Source organism: Siphateles boraxobius, unplaced genomic scaffold (assembly GCF_051911475.1).
Source record: "Siphateles boraxobius isolate OS27281-9 unplaced genomic scaffold, OSU_SipBor_1 19, whole genome shotgun sequence".
Classification (NCBI taxonomy): Eukaryota; Metazoa; Chordata; class Actinopteri; order Cypriniformes; family Leuciscidae; genus Siphateles; species Siphateles boraxobius.
The window spans coordinates 27,746,316-27,774,167 of NW_027508799.1; the positions used below are offsets into that span (position 1 = coordinate 27,746,316).

Here is a 27,852-nt window from a genome sequence, read left to right on the forward strand (position 1 = left end):
ACTCTCTCAATTTTTTCTTTGTTTATTTGTTTGTCTTCAAATTTTAGTGCCATATAAACTCATGTAATGAATAATAATAAAATTTATATTAGAGGGGGTTCGATGATGTGAAGAATATCAGGGAATATATGAGTGACATGTTTGGTACGTTACTGACACCTTTTTGCCTTACACTTAATTTACGTTTCGTTTTTTTTTTATAATCGTTTTATAATATCAATTTCTGTGATCATGATAGATAATATTGATGAGTTCATTTATAATACTCTTTAAGGCATATATTGATCAATTAATTTTCTCTTGTTTTCTAATTACAGACTATGATGATGTGGAAGAGGAGCCAGGAAAACAGGGAGGGACTTTATAACTGAAACGACACCCACTGCCTCAAATCCTTTCAAAGTTTTTAAGTTTTCTGCTGAGTTTAAGTGTCTTTGATGCTGTTGTGGCAAAATTCTGTTAAACATCATCACTGCGTAAGAGACACTCAGAGTCAAATTAATAAAAAGATGAGTATTTATTCTTGCAAGAATAGGTTCAGTCTAGTACACAGAAGTTACGCTGTGCAAGAGAGTGACACCCAACAGGAAGATATGAGACAGCCTTTATACTGTTTTCAAGGTTCCTCCTCACCCGCTGTACCTTTCACAGACCCAGATAAGGTCCTTACTGCTGTTCAGTTTCTACTAAAAGACACAAACTGGTACTGAAATAAACTGGCCAAACTGACCGTCCCTAAGGTCAGAGGTCCTGTCCCATATGTTCCTGAAACGTCACGCACAAGCACGTACACACATATACTTTTATACATTGAATAGGTTCTTTCTCTTGTGATACCTGTTTGGGATCAATGGCTATTAAAATTTCCACTACAGATGCTAAGTTTCAACTGCTGTCTACCAATCTTTTATGTAACATTTTGTATTGAAATCTACTAAATCAATTACATTTAATCAGTTTTTGACAGAAAAATGCTTTGCTTTCATGGCTTTTTCAAAAAGTTTAAATTTCTCTTTCCAAAGGTTTTTACAAATCTCATCCTTTTTTTTTATTCAATTGCACTGAAACATTTCTATCAATTTGTATATGATTGTTATAATATCAGATGCTTTAACTTCCTCTGCTCCAGTCTTTAATATTTCACAGCATATTCAACTTATAAAAAATATCATGTTCCTTTTGAATGTAGACCCACTGATGGTGGAAATATATATTTTGTTAAAGAACGTTGGAATGTACTTTGGGAAATAAGTTTACAAACAGCAGCTGTGATCAAGGATCTTTCCGTTAAAAGAATGCAATGACTCTTTGAACTGAGTAGAAGAGCATGTTGTTCACTTTATGTCCTGAAAAGGGTTTTTTGACATACAGTACACGGCGTTCCTATAGCATGCATTTTATCTACTTGTTTCATATTCCTGTCAAATTTTATTGTTTTGTATTTAGTTTTCTGTTTAGTAATTAAAATCAGACTGACTAATATGCATGGATATTATGTCATTATTATTATTATCATTATTGTGAAATTGGAGAATGAAAACTGTTTTCTGCACACAAAATGCAAAAGTTCAATACAATTCTATGTAATGTTATATACTTTTATTCAGGAAAAAAGCTTTGATATGTCTCTGTCTTCTCAGTGTTTGTTGTTAGCAGTTAGTTATCAGTGCTTGCATCTCTTCTCTGCAGGACAGGTGTCAGACTTTGCCGCTGTATGAAGTGTTTCCCATTCACTGTCATGACAGCTGGGTTACTTTATCATGTGTGTTCATCATCTCCTCAGTAAATTGTCTGTAAGGTGGAGGAGTACCGTTCATCAACAGAGGCGTTCGCTTGATATGGAGATATATTGGCTGATTTGTCGTTGTATGTTCTCTAAGATTAACTCTGAGTGTGATTGGTAGTCGTCCGAAGCCCCTCCCCTCTCTCTACCTTTATCTTTCTCACCAGAACAGACAAGAGTCTCTTTTTCTTCAGAGTTAAGAGAGCTGATGAAAAGTTTGTACTGAAGTGCAGATCAGAGGAAGATGAAGAGCTGTCTGACAATCTTTCTGATGTCCACAGTCATCACACTCACCAGTGCAGGTATTTTACCTTCAGTTAAAGGGCCAAACAGTTCCTTTCAACATATTAAATGAAAGTAGTTTACTATTTAACATAAGGATCTTACAGCGTACCATCAATGACTTGTGTAATATACATTTTCTCTTAGTTTTATTTTTATAGACTATTGTTTGTATTTCCTTGTATTTTATTAAACAAATAGCTTATGGTACCAAAAAAATTTACACTGATTCTTTTTTTTCTTCTTTTTTTTTGTAATTGCATAAAATTATCTTGTGGTTTGATGTGTTATAATATTATACATGCAGATTTTATAACTTATTTTTTTCATAATTTATCTTTCATACTGTAGATAAACGACTCTTGTGTACAGGCAAAGTGAGGCTGGTTGGGGGCGACGTTCCCTGTGCTGGTAGAGTGGAGGTTCACCACAGTTAAGTAAAGTCTCACACATTTTAGGAATCATTGCGAATAATTGACCAGCAGCTGCAACTTTCAACAAGAAAGAAATATAGTATTTTGTAATCAAATAGTTTTTTAGTTAATTTACTCAAATAAAAATAACTGAATTGAATTGATTATCTTTTATCTAATTCTAGAGTTTAAAGAGATTAGGGGCAGTATTCACAAAACATCTTAAGGCGGAAAATACGTCCTATCTTGCCCATTTAGGAGAAACTCTTAAAAATAATTAGCATGTTAGTCATAATTATAGGACAACATTTTAGAGAGTAAATAAAAAAAAATAAAAAATAGCACTAAAACCAGCTCCTAAATCTTTGAAATGTTAGTAGTCAAAAGGACTTCTAAGTCACTAAGACAAAATCACAAACAATCATAAAATGGCTGTTGCTTGCATTCTGCCTCTGCAATCTGCCCAAAGACACTGTACAGCATTGAAGCAATAGGCAATAGAGCCTTTTGTTCATAAATGCAATAAATATTTTTAATTTATAGATGACATAAAGGTTCATTTGGCAATATGCATTGGATGATGGAGAATAAAACAATGCAGTCAAGTTGAAAATAATGTCCCATCATCTGCACCATTAGCCTTCTGGGCATTTCGGTGACCTGAGTTCGAGTTCTTCGAGTTTTGGCTCCTGGACCTTTCCCAATCCCTTCCCCCTCTCTGCCACTTCGCTTTCAACCCACTGTCCTAAGGCAAAAATTCCCAAGATTAATATTTATGAATGAATAAACTGATTAATTACTTTAGTATTATAATAGGAACTGCAGAGGAATGCAGAAAAGGAAGGTGAGTCGCCTATATATATATATATATATATATATAAGGGGTGTAATGGTTCACAAAATACATGGTTCGGTTCGATACGATACAGTGGTGTCACGGTTCGGTACGTTTTCTATACGGCAAAAAGAATACGGCCTCAATCAGGCCAATGTCTTCCGATCAGTGGGTGAAGGTCTCTGCGTGTTACAGTCTTTCCTTTTCCGCAACACTCAAGATTAAATGGAATACATTTTCTCATATGTATCAAGTTGTTATTTCATCTGACTCCATAAATGAAAAGGGTTTTAATGATATCTGGGCATCATTAAGAGTGACAGAATATTTGATCATTCTTTTTTTCTCTTTAATTATGTTTTTACCCGTTCAGATTAGGAAGCTATGCCGCTTAGAGGTCTTCGCGTTTTAAGCGGGTCTCTCGCAATCTCGCCAGTTTCGGTCACCAAACAGAGGTAATTGGCTAATATCTTAGACGGTCGGATTCACCCTTACACAATCAAAGATACTTTTATATAGCCCCCTTGAATTTGCATACTCTTCAATTCAAAGTAACGTTTACTTCAGGCAGAGTTATGGCCACTATTATATGTAAATTAACCAACTTTACTTATCTTACAATAGCTTTGGATTTGCCATCCCGTGGTTTCCCACATACACTTATCTAAAGTAACATTAAATTAAAACAGAGGTAAAACAGACGCACCCAGACTTAGGTTGGTCAAGCAGCGCGTTTGCTGCCCTAAATGGAAAAAACTCGTCTCTGCAAAACAAGTACACTTTAATTAGTGCCAAATATTAGTCGTCACTAATCTGACACAAACTTGCGGGAACATACGAATCCAGTTAATCTACTTGGGAGAACAATTTTAGAGTCAGTCAGAATAAAATCAAATGTTTACAATTTATTGACCAGGTCCTAGAACAATAATTCCAAATCCAATTCATCAATCAAATATAATAACAACAATTCGGAAATTGAGGAATTCAAGAAACCTTTACCTGGCAACGAAAAACTACACACAGCGATCGTGTGGGAAGTCTACCTACCGACTCCTCAAACCTTTTGGCCCATTTTCCTTATAAACCCAGATAATTACATTTTCTTACCAAATGGTGGTGTCTGTCATTATAATTAGATTTTGGTCCCCTAGGGGCTCACAACTGTGAGATCAGAATGGAGGATCTGGGGGAGGGAACACCTTTAAAGGACAGATCACTTTTCTCATGTTTTATAACTTCTTTTAGCTTTTCATTATGGTTGGAAGAATGAGACCATTTTACCAGGCGAACTGAGACACTTCACATGATACCAAACATGTATAGTTACTTTTTTGTACACACTTAACATTTCATGGGTTTTCAGTGAGTTTCAGGTGAGGAGGAGAATGTGGAGATTGTCAAAGCGAGGTGTGAGGTGTGAGCTGTAAAAAGATATCAGCAATAGACACTCCGCTAGACTAAGCCCAAACCATTGCCCTGGTGCAGTGGGCCCTCACCCCAATAGGGCACTGCAAGTCCAAGGACCTGTTAGCTAGCACTTTTGCGTCCACTATCCAGTGGGATAGTCTCTGCTTAGTAATGTGCAGCCACTTTGAGCGGCCTCCGAAGCACACAAACAGCTGCTCTGACTGCCTGAACTGGCTAGAGTGGTTGATGTACACCCGAACAGGCCAAAGTGGATGTAGCATCTGCTCGCCCTCATCAGAGGGGAGAGTAGAGACTGAAATGACTTGTGCTCTAAAGGCCATGGAAAGCACATTAGGCACATAGCCACGTCTGGGCCTAAGGACGACTTTCCTGTTGTTGGACTCAAACTCGAGACCGGAGGCGTCCACTGAAAGACCCTGGAGATCACCAACTAGCTTGACCAATGCCAGAGCCAGCAGGAGGGCCGTCTTTAGCGAAAGAGCCCGAAGTTCGGGTGTCGTGAGTGGCTCAAACATGGAGCCACGATTCCACAAAGTGCCTTAAGGACAATGGGCAGGTCCCAGAAAGAAACCGTTTTGGGGCGAAGCAGATTTAGCCTCCTGGCCTCTCTGAGAAATCTGACCACTAGGTCGTTGGAGCGACAATGACTTGTTTTGGGGAAATTATTAACTCAAAGGGGGAATACTATTCACAAGATAATGAATATGCATTATCACATACACAAATTAGATTATCCCAAATAGGGAAAAGGCTAAACCTCACCATATATGAATCATTAACACGATTGCTCGTAGTAATTATTAATATTGTTTAGTAAAATCAGTTCAATTATCAAGGTAAATTTTAATGTGATTCAAATTTAGTTTATCACGCAATCTGTCCGTCCGGTGGACTGGAGGCAAAAACTTCCTTATCACAACAATTTACCGGCCTGTAACAGCGACAATAACTTTCCTGTGGCCATAAGAATGATATTTTCGTGTAAGGCACTTTCGATATTTCAATAGTTAAACCAAGTAGAGCTTGTAGCTTAAATCGACATTTTCAGGGACTTCAAGTTTATCGAACAATGAGACAGATTAAATTCAAAGGATTATGGAATTTAATAAGGATTACATAGACTACCTAAATCACGCAGGAGTAAATATGCATAGCAAAAACAAACAATTACCAAAATGATTGCAATACGAAATATTGGAGAGAGAAAGTTGGAGGGTGAGAGAGAGAGAGAGAGAGAGAGAGAGAGAGAGAGAGAGAGAGAGAGAGAGAGGGAGAGGGGGAGAGATCTTTTCAGGACAGAACAGTTCAAATAGTTACTTCAAAATGAGACCCCAAAGGCTTTCTAGGAAGTTAACGTTAATCTTGACAACCTTAAAACAGCATTTCTTTTAGATTGTACTTGCTTTGATATGGCCCCTTTTGTGCAGCTGGTTTGAAAAGAAGCTGAGTGTCCTAAGTTTCTTCCGGGCGGAGGTAGATGTTGCGATCGCTCAGCTGCAGCCCGTACGAGAGATGATTAATCTTAAATTCGTTTCGTTCGTGAATACACTGAAATAAGGAAAACCATCACTGAGGTAGATCAATAGAAAGAAACTTAGATTAAAACAAAATTAGAAAACGACGAAGAACTCCGGCTGGAGTTCATCGTGGAAAGTGTGGACCTCTCTCTGGCGTAGAAACTGCAAAGAACAGACGTGGCGCTCCGAGTTTTGAAGGAGTCAGAGGCACTCCTTTCTTACGTGCCTGATACAATCGTATGGGAGGAGGCCGGGCGGCAAACTTCTTTGCTCGCGAAGTACACCCCCTCCGGGCAATGTACAGAGGAGACAGAACTGGGTCATAATACACTTATAAACTGATATAAATAAAATAATGCATCATGTTGCACTTTGGGTTAAGGATTCCATACCATTCGGTCTCTCTGATCACAATAATAGCACACAAGGTATTCCTGTGAGCTAGTAAGATAAAGATACATGATTATTCGTGATTAAACGCATATCAAGTTTGATTATACACCACAAAGCTTATAGTTATAGCAATTGGTCACATGGGGATCGTGAAACACACAAGAGAAACATTTCATACATTTAGAAAGGTATTTTGACCACAGTGGTCACAAAACAGTGTTCCTGTGTGTGTATGTGTGTGTGTGTAGCAGGGTCATTCAGCGTTTGAACTCTTGAACTCTTGCTCACCACCCCCCTCTGGGGAATTATATGTGCGTATGTATTCTTTGAATTGATGAGTTTAACATCGGAATAGTGGTTGAACATCTGGTTACACAATGTTCGTCTTGTTTGTGAGGTGTCAGATCCCTGCGGGATCTCCAGCCAGAGTGGCGCCTTTTGGTCACATGTCGGTAAAACAAGGCATTCCTTTGTTTACTCACTAGAGAGAAACGCTGCGTGTGCGAATCAGTATCAGTAACTTAATCAAGTCCAAACACCATTTGCTTTGTGTCACAGTCCTCGAAGAGTGGAGCTGTGTCTGCAAATTAGAAACCAGTAATTTAATCAGATGGCAGAACTGACCATCTGCTTGCTGTTACATCGTGGTTCCCAGTCGACTGGCCAGCTATAGCAGTGTGGTACGCTCAGAAATTGTGTTCAGGACCTCCCAGGAGAGATGTGAAGGCTCCCGTCGAGAGGCCACAGATGGAGGCTCCACAACTTGGGTTGGAGATGCCGAATTGACTCCTTCGCTTGGGAAAGAAGGTTCCTCCTCAGCGGCACTGGCTATGGAGCTGCTGATAGAAGCTGAACTATTTCCGGGAACCATTGCTGATCCTGCCAGTGTGGTGCAACGAATAAAGCTGAGCCTCTGCCTATAACCAGTGTTGTAGTGGCCGCATATGTAACAGGCCCAAGGAACTACTGAGGGGGCTGTTGCCATGAGGCCCAGTAGCTTCTGAAATATTTTCAAGGGGAGGTTGTCCTCAACTTTGAATGATGCCACTAGTCTCTGAATTTTCAGGGAACGTTCCAGTGAAATCCAGACCTGCGTTTGGGACAAATCAAATACTGCCCCCAGGAATGAGATGCGCTGGCTGGGGAACAGCGAGCTTTTGCTCAGCTTGATCCAGAACCCCAGACTCTCCAACCGGCTGAGGAGCAGAGAACTGTGCGCGCATAGTTCCTCCTTCGTTCGGGCTAAGAGCAAACAATCATTGAGTTAATTCAGGATAAGTGCTCCCATCCGTCTCAGGGATTCACGCATTTTGTGAAGGTACACGGAGCTAGGGTCAGTCCAAATGGTGGAACAGTAGGTTGGCAAGCCACCCCTTCGGATGCGAATCTCAAGTACGGTCTGTGATGGGGAGATACATGAATATGAAAGTATGCGTCTATGCAATATCCTTTGTATCTTTGTCCTTGTGGGGACATTTTTTTAGTCCCCATGAGGAAATGGCTTATAAATCTCATGGCATTACTCGCATGATACTTCCAAACTTTTTGTTGGTAATATTTTATTTTATTCTTGACATTTCACAAGAAAAAAAAAAGTGTTTATAAAGCTCTCATCCACACTGAGAAAAAACACTAAATAGGAAGGTGCAGTTCAGGTTGCTTTGGCAGATATGTACTGTAGTGCTTGCTCTCTCTGCTGGTCACAAGGTGAACAACATGGTTATATTTACTATAGTTTGTGTGGGGCTTCTAAAACCACTTCTGTGGAATTAGGCCAATTTCACATTAAGCAAAGCAATTATTTGACTGAATGGAAAGAAATACAAAATGTATTTTTTTACTTTTTTTAAAGGCCATTTTACAATATCATTCATTTCACAGACTTAAGTTTATTTCATTTGAATATCATGCTAACATATATACATTAATAGACAGCATGTAGGACATTAGTTAGTTATCAGTGCTTTTTTCTCTTCTCTGCAGGTGTTGGGCTTTGATGCTGTAAATAAACTGGAGAGTTTCCTGTCTCCTGTAAGTCAAGTGTGTGTGTGTGTGTGTGTGTGTGTGTGTGTGTGTGTGTGTGTGTGTGTGTGTGTGTGTGTGTGTGTGTGTGTGTGTGTGTGTGTGTGTGTGTGTGTGTGTGTGTGTGTGTGTGTGTGTGTGTGTGTGTGTGTGTGTTAGGGTGTTAGGGTGTTGGGTGGGGAGGAGGAGTTCATCAGCACAGACTGTTAGATATATTTGGAGATAATCATAAAAGCCTCATCTGATTTGTCACTGAAGTTGTTTGATGATTTCCTCTGTTCTGTCTAATAAGGTAACAGCGAGTGTGATTGGTGGGTTATGAACCTCTTTCTCTCTCATTAAGGGGGCTGTGAGGACGCCTGTACTTCTGTATCATCAGTGCGGAGAAGCTTGTACTGGATGTTGAATTAATCAAGCAGAGAGAGATGGAGAGATACCTGACACTCATTTTACTTTCTTCAATTATAATATTCATAACAGCTGGTAAGTAGACATGAAATTTATTTGAAGATTATTATTATTATTATTTTTTAGAAATGAGGGGTTTCATGTTATTTAAGATCTTAAAATTAAACTATTCTGTAAAGTGTTTTTTAGATGCATGTGTATTGTCACAGTATTTTGAATGTGCTCCTGTGTTTAACAGGCAGTTTTTCTATTTCTCTTTCTCTCTCTGTCTCTCCAATTTATAAAGAGCTACAACTAAGATTTGCATGTCTTCTTTTTATTCATTATAATATATCGTTATCAAAATAATATTAATATTTATTTGCTGAAACCCTAAGAGGTCATTATTGTAGTTTTTTTGTCTTCTTGTCTTGTGATTGCAATTTAATTTTTCATGTGATATCAACATTGTAAATGTTGTCTCAATCTTCTGTTATCTAAAAAAAATTAAAACATCATACAATGATCACCTTTTCTCTGGTTGAAAATGATGTAATCGCCATGTGTCAAATATTATTCTATAACCATGCAGGCTTCTCTGTCCCTCGAGTTGGGTGGCCGTAAAATTGATTACACATTTGGAGTTCTGATTTGATAAACATTGATTTGGAAATATTAGTGACAGATATGTTAGCTTGTGCCATGAGCATTTTTATTAAAAAGAAAAAGAAAAATAATCACTCATTCATAATCCAGCAGGATAAATGCAGTATTATGTTATGTCAAGAACTTGTGATCATGACAAACAAGACAAAAAAAAAAAAAACCTAAAGGCTTTTTATAGCGTTACAATGTTAGTCTCTTAAACAATACCAAGACCTCAGCTACAGAATAACTATATAGAGAGAACAAATATATTAAAATAATACACCAGGTTTAATATAGTTTAAGCTCAATCAACATAATTTGTGGCATCATTTTTTTAACCTAAATTATACATTTCTACTCGTTCCCCCTTTAAAAAAAAAGGGGGGGGGGGGGGGGGGGTTCTGTAAACTTTAACCCTTTCATGCATGAATTATGATAACCAGTCATGATTTTTATTCCTGTGTTTTTATTGCTCTTAGGCATGAAAAACAAGATTTTAATTTTTTTTTCTTTTTCTTTTTACACATTTTTCAAAGAGATTTTCAGCATGCGTTTATGGTTTAAACTGAAGAGATATATTAAACATAATAAAATTAATAACACAGCAATATTGTGTGTATTTAACAAACCAATCAATAAAATATTGTAAAATCATGTGAAAACTATAAAGTATATACCAAAAATACAAATGCGAAACATTGCAAAGGCAATTGATCTTCATACAAGTTGAACTTCGCATATCTTTGATATCAGAACATGAGGATGTGATTCCATCAGAAATCTCCACAGCCTGTCAAGGTACAACTGTGGAAACCACTGAGATGCTCCTTCCAGTGTAGTAGAGTATGCCAATCTACCCTTATAGCTGATAATTCTGATTATATTCAAGATGGACACATTTCTAACATAGCCCTCCACTGAGAAAACCTAGTGATCAGGTGTTTTTAATCTCATCTGAAATGAGCAGTGTTGGTGGTAACACATTACAAATAGCATGCATAACGCAATCAGATTACTTTTTTGATCGACCTGCAACCTGGTGGCAATGTATAGGATGATGCACCAGGATCCACTGTAGAGATTGATGTGCAATTATGCTATCAAAACCGGTGCAAATTCAAGAAAATGATTTTTTAATAGCTGTCCAATATAGTGACCTCTATTCATGAAAGGGTTAAAATACTCACTGTTTTAATAATGTAGAAACAAGACGTGAACAAATATGTGTTAACATGATTATACGTAGTGTGGAACAAATTGCTTACTAACAAAGTTAGTTTTCTGTGCAAAGTTATTTCCAGTTTTAAATGACAGCATAATGGTTAAAAAAAACCCTGCAATTGTTTTGACCTATTTACAGCTGAATCAATAATGCATTTTTGGATAATTGATGTAAGTGCTTTTATAAAATTGTAAGCTTCACATTTCTGTCTTTAAACCCTACATTTTTTGTTAATCAACATAACTATGATGTTACTTGAGCTAAACATGTATTGAAGTCTGAATATTCATTTTAAATACTCAGACGTATGTATCACATTTTCCCAGCTGTCCCTCAGTAATGCTATAAATTGGACTCTCATCCATTCATATTTCATCTCTCATTGTTACTGCTTAATATTTAGACTGTGTGAATGTGCGGTTGGTTGGTGGTCACAGTCGCTGTGCTGGTAGAGTGGAGGTTCTTCATAGAGGTCAGTGGGGAACAGTGTGTGGTGTTGACTGGGATTTGGCTGATGCTGCAGTGGTGTGTAGAGAGCTGGACTGTGGAGAACCTGTAGATGCTCTGAGTGATGCTCATTTTGGACCAGGATCAGGACCCATCTGGATGAGTATTGTCATGTGTGCTGGATCAGAGTCTACACTAAAGAGCTGTGGGATATTAGGATGGGGTAAAAGCAACTGTGATCACAGTCAAGATGCTGGAGTCATCTGCTCAGGTAAAGTATTTTACATATTAAAATTAATATGTTCTTCCAGATCGGCTTCTAATTTTTAAAGTTTTAAAATGTTATATTTTTTTGTGGTTTCCTTTTTGTTTTTACTGTATTTATCTATTATAAGATATAAATTGCTTTGATGTACAAATCATTCACTTGAAGCCCCATAAATAAGCAATGCTTTTGTTGATCTATGTTGTCTTATTCAGGAGTCCGGCTGGTTGGAGGTTCTCGCTGCTCTGGGAGGTTAGAGATACTTGATGATCAGTCGTGGGTTTCAGTGTGTGACGCTGCCTTTGACCAGCAGGATGCAGAGGTTGTGTGTAGAGAGCTGGACTGTGGGGCTCCTGTACAGGTGCTGGGAGAAGATGCTTTTGGAAAAGGAGACGCTCAGATGTGGACACAAGAGATTCAATGCAGAGGAAATGAGACTCAGATTCACTTCTGTCCAACATCACCATTGGATGAAAACAACTGTTCAAATGAGCACCGCATTGGTTTGCTCTGTACTGGTAACGGTTCAAAGTCCAAAAAAGCAAATTTCATGTCATTTTATTATAAAAATTTAAATTTACAATAGCATTTTCTCTTACCTTCATAGACATAATAAATGTGAGACTGGTAAATGGTAGCAGTCGCTGTGCTGGTAGAGTGGAGGTTCTTCATAGAGGTCAGTGGGGAACAGTGTGTGGTGCTGGCTGGGATTTGGCTGATGCTGCAGTGGTGTGTAGAGAGCTGGACTGTGGAGAACCTGTAGATGCTCTGTATGATTTTCATTTTGGACCGGGATCAAAACTGTTTTGGATGAAAAATGCAATGTGTACTGGATCAGAGTCTACGCTTAAGAAATGTGGATTCGTACAACTAACTGATCTTGATGTGTGTCTTGATAAGAGCGCTCAAGTCATTTGTTCAGGTAAGCAAAAGCTACAAATCCTGTCTTAATGTACAAAACAATTGCTCCAAAAGCAGTCATAATTTAATTTTTTGTGACCATTTTCTAGCTTCTTTTTGACAGCACAAACTGTTAAGGTCAGACTGTAATAATCAGAGACCTTGTTAAAAAAAAAAATTTAGAAGCTGGTTTCAACTCTACATTCATTCATAGACATTGTTGACATAAAAATGTCGAAATATGGGCAGTCATGTAATGCATTTGTATTTTTACAGTAACAATAACTATACACTGTTTTGAATGAGCTGTTTTTGTAGGTTACTTTCAAGTCCTTTTGGACTGGGAAAAAAGTTTTGCTGACATGTATAATATGTTTTCATAATAAATATCTTTTATTTCAGAAGATAAAGGAAAATATGATTTCTCGTTGATTGGTGTATTGATTATATGACTGACTCATTATTGAAGTTCTCTAACTTTAAATTTAGTTTTTTTTCCTGTGTTGTTCTTTCAGGAGTCCGGCTGGTTGGAGGTTCTCGCTGCTCTGGAAGGTTAGAGATACTTGATGATCAGTCGTGGGTTTCAGTGTGTGACGCTGCCTTTGACCAGCAGGATGCAGAGGTTGTGTGTAGAGAGCTGGACTGTGGGGCTCCTGTACAGGTGCTGGGAGAAGATGCTTTTGGAAAAGGAGACACTCAGATGTGGACACAAGAGATTCAGTGCAGAGGAAATGAGTCTCAGATTCACCTCTGTCCAACATCACTATCACATGAAAACAACTGTTCATATGAAAATGATGTTGGACTGGTGTGTGCAGGTTTGAGCCTTTTTTAAATAAACTGAAATCAAATGTTGCCAAAATCTACACTAAATATAAATTTTATCATAGTTTTTTCTCTTATTGTTATACTTTTTTAGTCATTCTTTTTCTTTGTCCATATGTCTTTACTCCCTCTTTATTTATTTTATAGACAATTTGAGAGTAAGGCTGGTTGGTGGTCACAGTCGCTGTGCTGGTAGAGTGGAGGTTCTTCACAGAGGAGAGTGGGGAACAGTGTGTGATTTTGACTGGGATATGACTGAAGCTGCAGTGGTGTGTAGAGAGCTGGACTGTGGGGAACCTGTTGATGCTCTGGGTGGTGCTCATTTTGGACCAGGATCAGGACCCATCTGGACAAATCTTAAGTTATGTTCGGGATCAGAATCTACACTGAAGAAATGTGGAACAATAAATTGGGATTTTTATGACTGTGATCATACTAAAGATGCAGGAGTAATCTGCTCAGGTAAACTGCTCCAAACCCTGCACTGTTTTTACATCACTGATATTTCAACTGCCTTAAAGGGAAAGTTCAACCAAAAATGAAAATTCAGTCATCATTTACTTTGTGTATTTTCAAACCTCTGACTTTGTTCTGTAGCGCACAAAATGTTTTTTTTCTTATTTTACTTTCATTATATTGAAAAGAATACCAGGATATTCTGTAAAATCCCCCTTTTATGTTCCATAAAAAAGAAAGTCAGATGATATGGATTGACATGAGAGATTGAGTAATTTTACTACTTTACTCCTTTCACATTAATAAATGGTGCTTTGTGGTAGAACAATGACAAGAATTACACACCTTTAGATAAACAAAATTGAAACGTTTCTTATCTCTTGCTACTTCAGGTGTCAGGCTTATTGGAAACTCGAGTTGCTCTGGAAGGTTAGAGATACTTGATGATCAGTCGTGGGTTTCAGTGTGTGACGCTGCCTTTGACCAGCAGGATGCAGAGGTTGTGTGTAGAGAGCTGGACTGTGGGGCTCCTGTACAGGTGCTGGGAGAAGATGCTTTTGGAAAAGGAGACACTCAGATGTGGACACAAGAGATTCAGTGCAGAGGAAATGAGTCTCAGATTCACTTCTGTCCAACATCCTTATACAAAAACAGCTGTTATAATTACCTGGGGCTGATCTGTGCTGGTGAGTGAAAATAATATAGTGATATCATACCTTTTACTAATAGGGTGCATCTCAGTCAGCTTCATGTTTTACAGTCCGAACACTGACCAAGGAGCAGCCATTTTAAAGTCTGTCTCAATCAAAAAATCCTTCAAGTTCACTGGAATGTTTGCTCCCTAAAAATCCCACAATGCACTCCAAAAACCAGATGCACACTAAGTTCACCCTAATGGAAATTGTTACGTGCAAAACAAATCGCACAAACCAAAACAATATCAACACAATATCATCATGACATGCGATAGAAGATTTGAAAAGACAAACCGTTATTTAATTATATGTCAGTATAAACATCAATAGATGGTGAACAGTTTAGTAAATATTTACAATTAATATTTGGCTAAAATGTTGCAGATATATATAACAACAATCAAAGTATATTTCATAGAATTCTTTAAACAGCATAAAAAAATTCAGAAATATGATATGTGTGTTGTTGATAAATAGCAGTGGTGAGGTTTTATGACACAAGCACCTAGTCACATCACCGGGAATTGAAAAATCAGTGTCCAAATATGTAGTGAGCCAGTGTGCTTTACCAGTTCTAAATTTGTGTACACAATATAGTGATACGCAAACTTGTGTGCTCACGTGTCTATATGCACCCACAGTCTATATCTGTATTTTTCTGTCACTTAGATAAAAAGTATGTGAGGCTGGTTGGTGGTCATAGTGGCTGTGCTGGTAGAGTGGAGGTTCTTCATAGAGGTCAGTGGGGAACAGTGTGTGATTTTGACTGGGATTTGGCTGATGCTGCAGTGGTGTGTAGAGAGCTGGACTGTGGAGAACCTGTAGATGCTCTGGGTGATGCTCATTTTGGTCAAGGATCAGGACCAATCTGGATGAGTGCTACACTTTGTGCTGGATCGGAGTCTACACTGAAGAACTGTGGGACATCAGGATGGAGCCTACATGCCTGTAATCACAATTCAGATGCCGGTGTCATCTGTTCGGGTGAATAATTTAACTGATTGCCCATTAATCTGTTGTGAAATAAAGAATATTTTGTTTTGGAAAAATGTTTGTATGTTTATTGTATTTAAATATCAAGCATTTGTTTTTGTCTACTGTGCACTATCATTCCTGTAATATTAACAGGTCATCAAGCTTCCAGACTCGTTAATGGATCTCACCTCTGCTCTGGGAGGTTAGAGATACTTGATGATCAGTCGTGGGTTTCAGTGTGTGACGCTGCCTTTGACCAGCAGGATGCAGAGGTTGTGTGTAGAGAGCTGGACTGTGGGGCTCCTGTACAGGTGCTGGGAGAAGATGCTTTTGGCAAAGGAGACGCTCAGATGTGGACACAAGAGATTCAGTGCAGAGGAAATGAGTCTCAGATTTCATTTTGCTCAATTTCATTATCACACAAACAAAGCTGTACCAGTGACTATAATGTGGGTCTGATCTGTTCTGGTAAATTATAGATATTCGTTGTCTCTTTGTTTGTATTTAAAACACCATATGTTCTCTGTCAGCTGCAATATACTTTATTTTAAGCTCTACGTTCTTTATTCAGGTTACACAGATGCTAAACTGATGAACGGTTCAGACTTCTGTTCTGGAAGAGTAGCTCTTCGGTTTCTCAATGAATGGGGCACAGTGTGTGATGCATGCTGGGATATGAGAGCTGCCAGTGTCCTCTGTAGACAGCTGAATTGTGGGATTGCTGTGTCTGTTGTGGGATCAGACTGGTTTGGAGAGGGAAGTGGTGAAATCTGGGCTGATGTGTTTGATTGTGACGGGAATGAAACAAAACTCTCAGAATGTTCCGTCTCTTCATGGAGTCGAGCTGAATGTTCTCATAGACGAGATGTTGGAGTCATCTGCTCAGGTACACTTATTTGACACTGAGAGCATTATGCACTTTTTCACCATGTTATAACAGTATTCTTATTTTAGTCAAACGATATCTTCTCCTCAGGTTCATCTCTGGCTGTTCATGACCGTCTGGTGCGGTTTTCTGGAGAGAGACAGTGTGAGGGGGAGCTGGAAGTTTCCATCCATCAGGTCTGGAGGAGAGTTATGCTGAACTCCTGGAGTCTCACTGAATCCTCTGTTGTCTGCAGACAGCTGGGCTGTGGCTCTGTGCTGAACTTCTCCGGCTCCTCTTCATCCAGTCCTGAACACAGTCATGAGTGTGTGACGGGCTTCCAGTGCTCTGGGAGTGAAGCTCATCTGGGGAACTGCAGCTCTCCACAAACTCTCAACTGCAGCTCCACACAACAGCTGTCAATCACCTGCCTTGGTGAGAACAACAACATCTGGTCAGATTCTTCAGTTGTTAGTGATCAATAATGTGTTTTTCTCTCTCTGAATATAAGGTCGCGGGTCCATCAGGCTGGTGGGTTCTGGGGGAGACTGTGCAGGGAGGCTGGAGGTTTTTCACAGCGCCTCATGGGGGACAGTGTGTGATGACTCTTGGGATATTAAAGATGCCCATGTGGTGTGCAGACAGCTGAAGTGTGGAGTGGCCCTCAGTAACCAGCAGGTACCAGCCTGGTTTGGTCCTGGTTCTGGACCCATATGGCTGGATGATGTGGAGTGTGAGGGCAATGAGACGTCCCTGTGGAACTGCTCTTCTCCTGGCTGGGGAAATCATGACTGTCAACACAAGGAGGATGTAGGAGTCGTGTGCTCAGGTAAACATTTCAGCTTTGTGAAAAAAAATGTATTCAGTAACATTTAAAATCTAAAATATCTTCGGGGAATATCTAAAATTTCTCAGTTACACACACATGGGTTCTACAGTGAAACTGAAACTGTGGTTTAAGATCTATATAATTTATTAGTATGGTTTAGTTTATTAATAGACTCCTTTTGCAGCATCAATTCGTCTTGGGAATGACAGAAGTAAGTCCTTCATTGTGGCCAGAGGAATTTTGAGCCATTCCTCTTCCAGAACAGTGGCCAGGTCACTATGTGATGCTGGTGGAGGAAAACGTTTTCTGACTTGCTCCTCCAAAATGTGGCTCAAAGATATTTGTGACCAGTCACGGAAACTAGGGACACAAGTCGGTTCTGGGGCATTTTGAGTTATTCATAGATTCTGAAAGTGTAATCTCCAAGCTTTCCAACGATGTGTAACATGTGGAAATCTGATAATATTTGGAGAAGTTGTGGCCATTTTAAAGTAGGCACTTAAAAAAGCTCAAAGAGGAGAAAACGAGCTCTAAAGATTGTGCAGTTCTCACCTGTCTCTGCTGCTGGGGGTGACAATAGGGCTCATTTACATCTCATTTAGATAAGCCATACCCCCTGTAAAGCTCCTCCATGTGCTTTACAGCTTTTTTTGCACTTTGAATGAGTGCACTTCTGCCGCACTAGGCGAAAAACAATTGTGCTGCCCCTCTATTTGCAACTTACCAGCAACAACACACAAAGACCAATATGCCATATAGCCTGCATATAACGCAAAACCAGCAACAACACACAAAGTCCAATATGCCATATACATATAACGCAAAACCAGCAACAACACACAAAGACCAATATGCCATATACATATAACGCAAAACCAGCAACAACACACAAAGACCAATAAGCCATAGGCCTACATATAACGCAAATAGTGCGCAACGCTCGTGTGCCCAAAATGTCAACAATATTAAAGTTTATGCAGGAGGCAAATGCCTGCTGGCATTTTTCTTTAAGCAGTCATTTCTGGAATTTTCCAAATAATCACATTTCACCTCCTCAAATTACTGTTGCAAATCTCTTTACACCACTTTCTTATGTGCGTATACACACACAAATGAAATGTCCGCAAGCACATTATATCATCAGCAGGTTCAGCATCTTAAATAACGACTAAAGAGCAAATGAAGCTTAACTTACATTTCAGAAACACGCACGGCAGGCCTTCATCGCAGCAAAGGTCTTAACTGCATCCTTTATTTAGATTCTCCGTCACATATGAAACAGCCAGCCACCGCTGTCAGCGAGCCGAGCCGCCGTATTCAAGCACTGAGGGCGCACGCGCCGCGCCCATACTTCCGGTTCAGTTTCCAGAGCCCACGAAGTGCGGCGAAAACATTTTCGGTGTAACTGCCAGACGGTTCAGCTCGTCTGCGACAATCTTTGCGGCATCCATCTTCATTGAATTTTGATATCAGAGAGAGCCGGCCAGAGCACAGCATAATAAGTAGCCATGTGGTTCACTTGGAGGGCGGGGGCAAAAGCGCCGGGTTATTCAGTATGGAAATACACACAGACAATGACACGCCACGCCCCTACTGCATGCTAGAATCTCCGAAAACAAGCCGATTTCAACCTCAAAATGTAAGCTTTTAAATATACCAATACTGCTATCTCAAACATGGAGAGGCTTCTTCGTGATTTCAATTAACAGATTCTCCAAAAAATTTAAAATCACCAATTTTGAAAAAAAACTCTTCTTTCTCATTTTGCTCGAAAGTTGTGCTGCCGACTTGTGTCCCTGGTTTCTGTGACGGGTCACATTTAGATCTGGCGACTGTTCAGGCCTTGATCAACTTCACTTTCATGTTCATCAATTAATTCTGTCAAAAGTCTTGCTGTGTGTAGCAATTGTAACGATTCTAGCTCAAATAAAGGAATATAATTTTAATAGCTGATCATGAATATGATCATGAATCGCATACATAGATTGAATTACCCGTAAAGGGGATACGTTGCCAATGTATCTATATGGACAACTAAATACAACAGATTATAATCAATTATCCATACAGGTAGGCAAAAATAGATCAATTGTATGTATCAATAATCAATAATCAATATACAACAAAATAAAGCAACAAACAATGAAAGAGAATGAGAATAAGAGAGTGATAGAAAGAGGGAGGAAATGGTCCCCAACAAGGAATCAAAATCACCCTAAATGGGGGCAAACAACCGTAACAGCTTTTAGATCTCGATAGGAAATAAAATACTTGCATATGGTTCCTTTAGTGGCTGAGAAAAGGAAGTGTGGTGTCGTTCAACAGAGCTTAGCGTTCTCTTCTGTTCTTCCGGGGCGAACGGAATCGCGGCAAGTAAAAGTCCCTTGGAAGTGAAGTTACCAAAGAAATAGTTCAGGCTAAGTTAATTTCACTCATCGGTGGAAATTAACAAAGGAGAATACGAAAAGGGAAAACAAAAACTAAAAACTGAAGACTAAAGAGGACACACTTGAAGACAGACTGAAGACAGACTGAAAAAGACTGAAGACAGAGACGAAACCGCTGGTCCTGACTTTAAAGGGGGTCCGAGTTCACACCTCCCGGGGTGAACTGACCAATCGACTTGGGGTTCTGTGAGCGGGAAAAGTCTTTCTTTGTCCTGTCAGGACGGTTCATCTGCATAAGTTAAGACGGCGTTTAAAATTAGTCATTTCTACTTCAGAAAGCTGGTGCACATAGAATCATACCTTTTACTGTAATCTCCTTGACCAACTCAGTTAGACCGAGAGGATTACAATGGTACCAAGAAAGACATGTAAAAAGGATAGGAATACAAAGTTGCATTCATATGCATGAATATAGGCACTTAGAGTTCCACTGATATACTAGGAAATCATAACTAGACGAATATGAACTGGGAAACATGCAAACACACAGGAATATATCGTATACAGTTGGCAATGGATCATATTCTGAGTTTAATCTAAAAGTCTGTGTGTGTGTGTGTGTGTGTGTGTGTGTGTGTGTGTGTGTGTGTGTGTGTGTGTGTGTGTGTGTGTGTGTGTGTGTGCGTCATGTCTTCGACATGAAGAGGTCTCTTATTCTCCCTTCCTGGACATAGGAGAGCTGATTAGGATCTATTTGAAGCTTGGACCCATGGCTGGGGAATGTGTATTGTGTTCTGGTGATGCTCTAAGGGCCCATAAAAGGTGTCGAAAAAGGCAATCTACCCCAGAATTTCTGGCGCTAAGCTGGTGATTTAGATTGGATGAGTCACAGGTTGCGAGCTTTAGGAATCTTAGCACAAATGTGTTCATTGCGTTCAGAATGAAAGAATCATGATTCTTGTTCATACGTGTAGGGTATGGACCAATCAGAAACATACTAATTATTCATTATATACAAAGGTTTATGAAACTCCTCACACAGCCCAAATGAACAAACACAAGGGCAGAAACAGTATCACGTTACAGGGCATGATAAGGAGATTTTACGACCTCCGAGGAATGTGGCCACATACTCAAGAGAGAGACTATGAAACAGAAACCCTCTTTAAAACAGACTTTGCTGCATTAATCATAGACTAACTGATCTATAAATGAACATGCATAAAACTGTGAAAGAAACAGTGTAAACGGTTTACTGTCTCGTGTACTATTAGGTATTTATTATGGTATGTATCCTGGTATACAACCAACTAACGATCAATGTAACCTCACCTGTATCATGCCTCCTACCTAATTAATCCTCATTTAATGACTCACACTTTGATGTACATCACCTTCTTCTAGAATGCAGTGTGGATGTGTTATAGCTATTTTAGCATTAATGAAGGTATAATCATGCTAGGGACAAAGATCCGTAAATCAACTTAGAGCCACTTTCCCTCTCAGACATGTCCCCTTTCTGATTGGTCGAGTTCAACCCTTAGGGGAGGATCTTCTTCAGGCCTTATTAGAGACAGTCCACATGTGACCTCCCTCTCTTAGTTCTTTCATCCAGCCGCAACACTGTTCTGGTGATACTGGGGAGTCCCCTCCCCCTCCACGGGGGCCCCAGGGCCCAGCAGGCCTCGATTCCAACCAGATATGGGCTCAGGCAGGAGAGAGATGACTCTCTCACAAAGAACCAAGGACAATCTCAAGAGTTTTGGAACAAAGACTCCAACCAACAACGACTCCAATCACCCATCCTTCCGACTTCCTCACTTCTCCTGGGTGCTCGGCGTGGCCTCAACAGAGTCCCAGGCCTTGCCCAAACCAGCCATGCGTTCCTGGAGAAAGAGAACGCTCAACCAACTTCCACTTGACACTGCCGGAACCATCAACGACTTCAATTTTCAACAACTTCAAGAATTGTTCCCATTACAAATGCAAGTATTCAATTCAATGTGAAAATGAAATTCGGATGGTTCTTCTCATAGACCCTCTTCCGGTTTCCAATTTCATCCTATCACTAACCTATTTATGTATTCATTTGTGTATGTTGTTTAGTTTATTTATATTCATATAAATATCTACATTTAGTTAATAAAACTTGTACATAATATGTATTTGGTTCTGTTTTGTTTGCAATACAAGTCACTTTATGATCACGGTTTTTGCTACTGGCTCAAAGTACTGTACAGGCGAAGAAATAATTATTCTTCTGTGGTCATGGAAGATACCCTTTTCTTAGAATAAATTAATAATCAAAAGAGTTCGTTGGAAGAACTGATTAATTGATTGTAATATTAATTCAGCCACATCAAGTTAATCCAATTAACTGACCCAAATATTTATAATTAATAATAACAAGATATTATTGATTATTAATATTTCCAAAAAGCTGAGTTCCTTACATACGCTACACAATATAATGCTGATACACACTTTACAGAGATAACAGGAAAATAATGTTGTAATAATTTTGTTAAATATAAATTTAAATGTCCCCAACTAAGCAAGCCAAAAGCCAATGACGAGAAAGGCGACATTGGCAAGGAACCAAAACTCCATCAGGTGACAGAATGGAGGAAAAAAACCTTGGGAGAACCCAGGCTCAGTCAGGGGGTCAGTTGTATGGCCAACGAATGAACAGTGTATGATTATGATTCAGGCAGCATTGTAGGTCAGAAGTCAGATTGGATCGGAACATTCACATTATTTATCCAGTTCGATCTGGTTGGGGGCAGGAGTCATCACGCCGGTATGGAGACGAGTTTGTGGAGGTGTTCATGAGGCCTTTACAGGGCTGATGAGGCTGGCACTTCAGGGATGCGTTGTGGTTGTGTCCAGGCGCAAGTCCACCATCTGATCTGGATACGGCCCGTGTCCGGCTGATTACAGTTAACCTTGGAATAAATAGAAAGACTGTTTCATTCTTTGATGTGTTGTTGATGATGTGTTATATGAAGTGTTCCCGGTTCTGGCTGACCTAATTTATGCAACCTAATGTATCATTTAACTGATTTGAATAATAGGAATTTATAGTGTTCTATGTGTATGCCAGATTGAAGAGATGTGCTTTTAATCTTGATTTAGACTGACAGATTGTGTCTGCTTCCTGGACAATGTTAGGAAGACCGCCAGCAGTCGATTTTGATATTCTAGGTATTGTCAACTGGCCGGAATTTTGAGATCGCAATAGTACTGAAGGACTATAATGCGTTAAGAGCTCACTCAAGTATTGGGGAGCTAAACCATATAGTGTGTAGGATTAGAAATTTTATTTAAATGTTTAATTTAGATTTCCAATACAATAGTATTTTATATTGAGAAAGTTTATAAATGATGAGACCAGGAAATCTCTGCAAACGGTAGGGGTTCCCAGCGGGATATTCCTGACTGTCCCTTCTCAGTACGAGAAGGCCATGCCTTTCTCACCGGGTGAAGACTCATGCTGAGCAAGTTTGAACACCTGCTATTTTATTACTGAGACTGTTTGTCTTGGAGTTTCTTGTCTCAGTGCGAGAAGTCCTGTACCGTTCTGTTCTCATGTATCAGCTCATTTACATGCTTTGTTCATCACAATGTAATCCCTCCCCCTTGAAATGTATATAAACTACAATGTAAAGTTCCCTTAGTTAGACTTGAGTTGGGTAAGATTTTGGACGAAGCAGACTACAGCAAATAAAAAATCCTGCTTAAAAGATACCCCTAAGTCTCCTGGTTTTCGCTTCTGAGTTTTTCTAGACTGAAGAAGGAAGAAGTTTACAACAAGTGCTTTGTATGTAATCACCAATCTTTTAAAAATGTATACAATGTTTAATAGGGAGCCAATGCAGTGTTGACAGAACCGGACTAATATGGTCATACGTCCTGGTTCTGGTAAGAATTTGAGCTATGAATATGGACAGTGAACTGACAATACATGTTTCACATTGTCCACAGTCCAATGAAACCGACTTTTGGCATTGTCACGAGTGACCAAAGGCTATAGCTGCCCGACCATGTTTCTCATGTGGACCTCCCGACGAACAGTTTTGGTGGAAACAGGAGAGTTGAGGGGGGGATTTAATTCTGCAGTGAGTTGGGCAGCTGTGGTTTTATGTTTTTTGGATACAATCCAGGTTAGTACCTGGATATCCTCATCCTAGTAGCTTCCTCATTTATCGACAGTTACTCCTGTTGGATGCGGTTCTTCCTACGGTGTGGTATGCCGACATTACCCTGGATACCATAGCTCTTGATACACTACAAAGACTTCTTGTTCTAATCACAGATGAGCCAGCAAGATGCACACCAACAATTTGTCCTCTTTTGAAGTCTGATATACCCATTATGTTGTGTGTAGATTGCAATATTTTATGTACAGCTGTGCTGTTGCTCTGGTAATTCAACCTTCTCTCATTCTGCTCTTGCTGATGGAATGTAAAATCAGTGAAGATTAACCACCAGATATATATACATATAGGCATATATAGGCATTAAACCTCCAACACTTTATTGGCCAGTGTTTCAGTTTCATTGTCCAACCCCTGTATATATGATATGCAGTGTTGGGAAGGATACTTTCAAAACGTATTTCGTTACAGAATACAGAATACATGCCCAAAAATGTAATTTGTAACGTATTCCGTTACGTTACTCAATCTGAGTAACGTATTCTGAATACTTGGATTATTTCCACATTGAATTGCATTTTATAAGTGTAGGAATGCGGCCATCAGGCCACAGACCTATTCTGGTGTGTTTTTCTGTTCCAACTGGCTGAATGTGTTAGGCCCATGTCTCCCTGAAAGTGCAATATATTATAATTTGCTATAGAAGAACAAAGACTATGTATGTTGCGGTCACCGGTGCGGTGATGAGGTGGTGACACGTTCATGTAACATGTAAAGGTGGCGCTGCCAATAAAGCACCCTAAAAGCTGTCACAAAGAACCGGCAAAAGTAGCCTAATGACTGAATATGTTAGTGTCGGCTGCAAAGATGAAGTTGACGATGCTGACTCGCGATCTTTGCTGCACCCTAGTGAACGCGCCGGAGAGAAATGCACATTTCATACGGATTACATAAACAGAGAGCAGTCTTTTTTCTTTCGTTTTGAATTGTTCTGTTTAAAAGTAGACATGTCTGTGAGGCAAGTAGGCTATAGCCTACCTTATACGCTAAGTTTCGGTTAATCGATGAGACTAGCCCCAGTTCACGCACCGGCGCCTCCGTGCCATTATATCTATTGTCTGCTATATTTACAACTTATTTATTTATTCCAGGCAATTGGTTGATGAAACATTGATTAAAATTAACATACAATTAATACAAATGGAAATTCACTTTAAAGAAAGGCTTTGTGCATCTGTTTGATGTCTCTGTGAAAGTTTTAAAGCAGTCTCTTGGTGCCGCTTTTCAGAGTGGTCACGTCCGTAACATTGTTTTTTCCTCATAAATGCTAACAAGAAAAATAAAATAAAATAAATATTTTATGTTCTGTGGAGAGCCAACCCTTCTTCATCCGGTGGGTATTACTTTTGCTTTGCGCAGTAGCCTAATTCACAGAAGTAGCCTACTAAAAAATATTTGGCCTAAAAGTTAAATATTTTTTGTGTCACGCATGTTTATTTCCCTCATATTAAATATAAAACACATGTGTAGACAGATTTTTTCTAATGTCTGGACTCCTTTATTAAGGGAGTATGGATACACAAACAGACGTTTCGATATATTCGTATTAAATGCATTTTCTGAGAATTTATATTTCAAGTTTTGACTGCAAATGTCACGTCCAACGCAATTGCTAAATTTTAAATAATTATTCCGCAACTAGTTTTGTGGTGTAGGTCTACGTATTTTATAGCCTAATGTTAACTTCAAATATTACTAATAGTAATTTAAAGATGTGTTAGCATTGGTTCTGGACGGGAAGGATAACTCTGGGAGTTGGAAGGAGTGTGTCGCGATTCTGCCTTCTCACACGAGACACAGGTTCATGGATCTGAGTGTCGCGATTTCGGTTTCATATCGCATATCGTTACAGCCCTGTAGCTAGTATCCTACCTGATACAACGACAAAATAGCAAGGTGACTAGTAAAACTAAAGCAGACGACTACCCCTGGCTAATAAAAAAAACGTATATTTAATAACTATTAAAAACTAATAACTTATAAACAGTTACATTTGTTCTCCTTTCTCTTTCTTTAATGTGAAATGCTGTTTGAATTTCCAAGATAGAAACGCATTCTTGCCCTGGCTCTGTTGTCCCAGCTCAATCTCTACCTCTAGCTCCCACTTCTCCTCTTCAGACTCCATTGTGACTGATCACGCAAACCGCTCATTTTTTCGTTTTCATATTGGGGCTTCTGGGAAATGCATGGAGTTGCCTTAATTTATTTGGAGAGTGAATAAACTCATGAAACAGAAAATTATCGTCATGTAATCCATTGATCTCAACAATGTAACTGTATTCTAAATACCAACTATTTCAATTGTAACTGTAACGGAATACAGTTACTCATAATTTGTATTCTGAATACGTAACGCCGGTACATGTATTCCGTTACTCCCCAACACTGATGATATGTTACCTTTATGTGTTTGTGGTTGAAATTAATGGGTTTGAATGAACTCAGAGGTTGTGTTCATGTTTCCATCTAGAGTTTAAAGAGATCAGGTTAACTGAGGGCTGTGAAGGGAATGTGGAGGTTTTCTACAATGGATCCTGGGGTAATGTGTGCTGGAACCAGATGAACAGAGACACGGCGAGTCTGATCTGTCAAGAGCTGAACTGTGGAAGATCTGGTGCTTTTTCCAATTCTATACCAAGACTGGAATCAGCTCGTAACTGGCTGGATGAAATGAAATGTAGACCACATGATTCAAATCTGTGGCAGTGTCCATCTTCACCCTGGGGACAGAATTACTGTGACAGAGATGAAGTGGCCAATGTCACCTGCTCAGGTAAGACTTGATTTCCATTGCAATTTCCATCTCTAAAAATACAACAATAATCAGTTAACATTCTAGAATATATAAACAAAATGTGTATATATATTAATGAATTTACTTGTGATTACAGAACAGGAGAGTCATGAGTCCCCTAGAAGCTATCTGTCATGCTCCACATCTCCACATCAGAGACAGTGTTCATGTAAGTACATTTAATTTAGAAGAACATAAAAATCATAACAGTCATATATGTTGTATGCTTGACAGAACTCTGTTGGCCAATAATGTATCCACTTGGCTGTGATTTTAGATAATGTTCCTCTCAGACTGAGTGGAGGTTTGGGCCGGTGCTCTGGGAGGCTGGAGGTGTATCATAACGCTGTGTGGGGTTCAGTCTGTGATGATCTGTGGGACATCAGCGATGCTCAAGTGGTCTGCAGGCAGCTGGGTTGTGGAGACGCACTGAGGGCTGATGGGAATTTAGTCCTTGGTGCTGGTGAAGGTGTTGTGTGGCTGAGCAGAGTCGAGTGCAGAGGGAATGAGATTCACCTGTGGAACTGTCCTCTCTCCCTGAAGAACCACACTGACTGTTCTCACAAAGAGCTCGCTGGACTCACATGTGCAGGTCACAGCAATACAATGACTAATATTATTAATTTTTAAATAATTTAAATGGTAAAAATATTTGTGTATTTACTTTTTTCAATGTCTTTGTGTCTGTTTTGCCAGATTTGTCAGTGTCCACTACTCCTGCCACAACAACATCATCTTCTCATCCAGTTTCTCAGACAGTGCGCTCAACATCAGTCACTCCTCCACAAACTCCTCCAGCAACGTCTCTCTCTGTGCTTGTGGTTGTACTGGGAGTTTTGCTCTCACTGCTCTTAGTGCCACTTCTTATACTGATTCAGCAGAACAGAGTGATGAGGAGAGGTAGGAGAGATCCAGAGACTGTCATATTGTGTCTTATTCAGTGTGCTATCAGTCATGTGTTGTGAACTGACAGCAGGTTTGTCTGTCTACACTCACAGCTCTCTCTAAGAGGAGACACAAGATGACGACTGAGGCCGTTTATGAGGAACTTCATCACAGACCCACTAATAGACAGAGTGTTCTCACTCAGAGGGGTGAGTAAATGTCATAGTGCTTGATTTGTTGTGCTCAATAGACTTATCACTGAATTCAGAGGGGTAAGTGGAGTAAATCACAAATTCATCTGTGTGACCTTGTTTGTGTGATGATTAAGGGTTGGTATCATATTCAGATGTGAGTCAATGTTAGGAATGGATTTCCTTAG

General features: G+C 39.4%; 3 protein-coding genes across 3 annotated transcripts in view; all 3 read left to right on the forward strand.

Moving 5' to 3' along the window:
• LOC143742041 (scavenger receptor cysteine-rich type 1 protein M130-like) overlaps positions 1 to 27,852 on the forward strand; it is a 95,944-nt gene that overhangs the window by 62,140 nt on the left and 5,952 nt on the right. The window lies entirely within an intron of this gene.
• LOC143742058 (soluble scavenger receptor cysteine-rich domain-containing protein SSC5D) lies at positions 8,628 to 12,244 on the forward strand. The gene is made up of 4 exons (XM_077234695.1): positions 8,628 to 8,685; positions 8,969 to 9,159; positions 11,337 to 11,651; positions 11,861 to 12,244. Exons 2-4 carry the CDS (start codon positions 9,102 to 9,104, stop codon positions 12,229 to 12,231), a joined length of 744 nt encoding a protein of 247 aa, XP_077090810.1. The 5' UTR covers positions 8,628 to 8,685; positions 8,969 to 9,101; the 3' UTR covers positions 12,232 to 12,244.
• LOC143742405 (scavenger receptor cysteine-rich type 1 protein M130-like) lies at positions 12,240 to 16,560 on the forward strand (the record flags this gene model as incomplete). Its single annotated transcript, XM_077235257.1, has 7 exons — positions 12,240 to 12,567; positions 13,061 to 13,363; positions 13,518 to 13,832; positions 14,219 to 14,512; positions 15,191 to 15,505; positions 15,650 to 15,964; positions 16,068 to 16,560. Coding segments are annotated over 7 exons (2,199 nt in total), but the record flags the coding sequence as incomplete, so codon positions are not given.

What these genes read in the sequence shown, in the direction of transcription:
- LOC143742058 (XM_077234695.1), top strand. Translation starts at nt 9,102, where the DNA reads ATGGAGAGATACCTGACACTCATTTTACTTTCTTCAATTATAATATTC. An exon ending in TATAATATTCATAACAGCTG is followed by an intron (nt 9,160 to 11,336) that starts GTAAGTAGACAT and finishes CTTAATATTTAG; the next exon opens with ACTGTGTGAATGTGCGGTTG. An exon ending in TGCTGGAGTCATCTGCTCAG is followed by an intron (nt 11,652 to 11,860) that starts GTAAAGTATTTT and finishes TGTCTTATTCAG; the next exon opens with GAGTCCGGCTGGTTGGAGGT.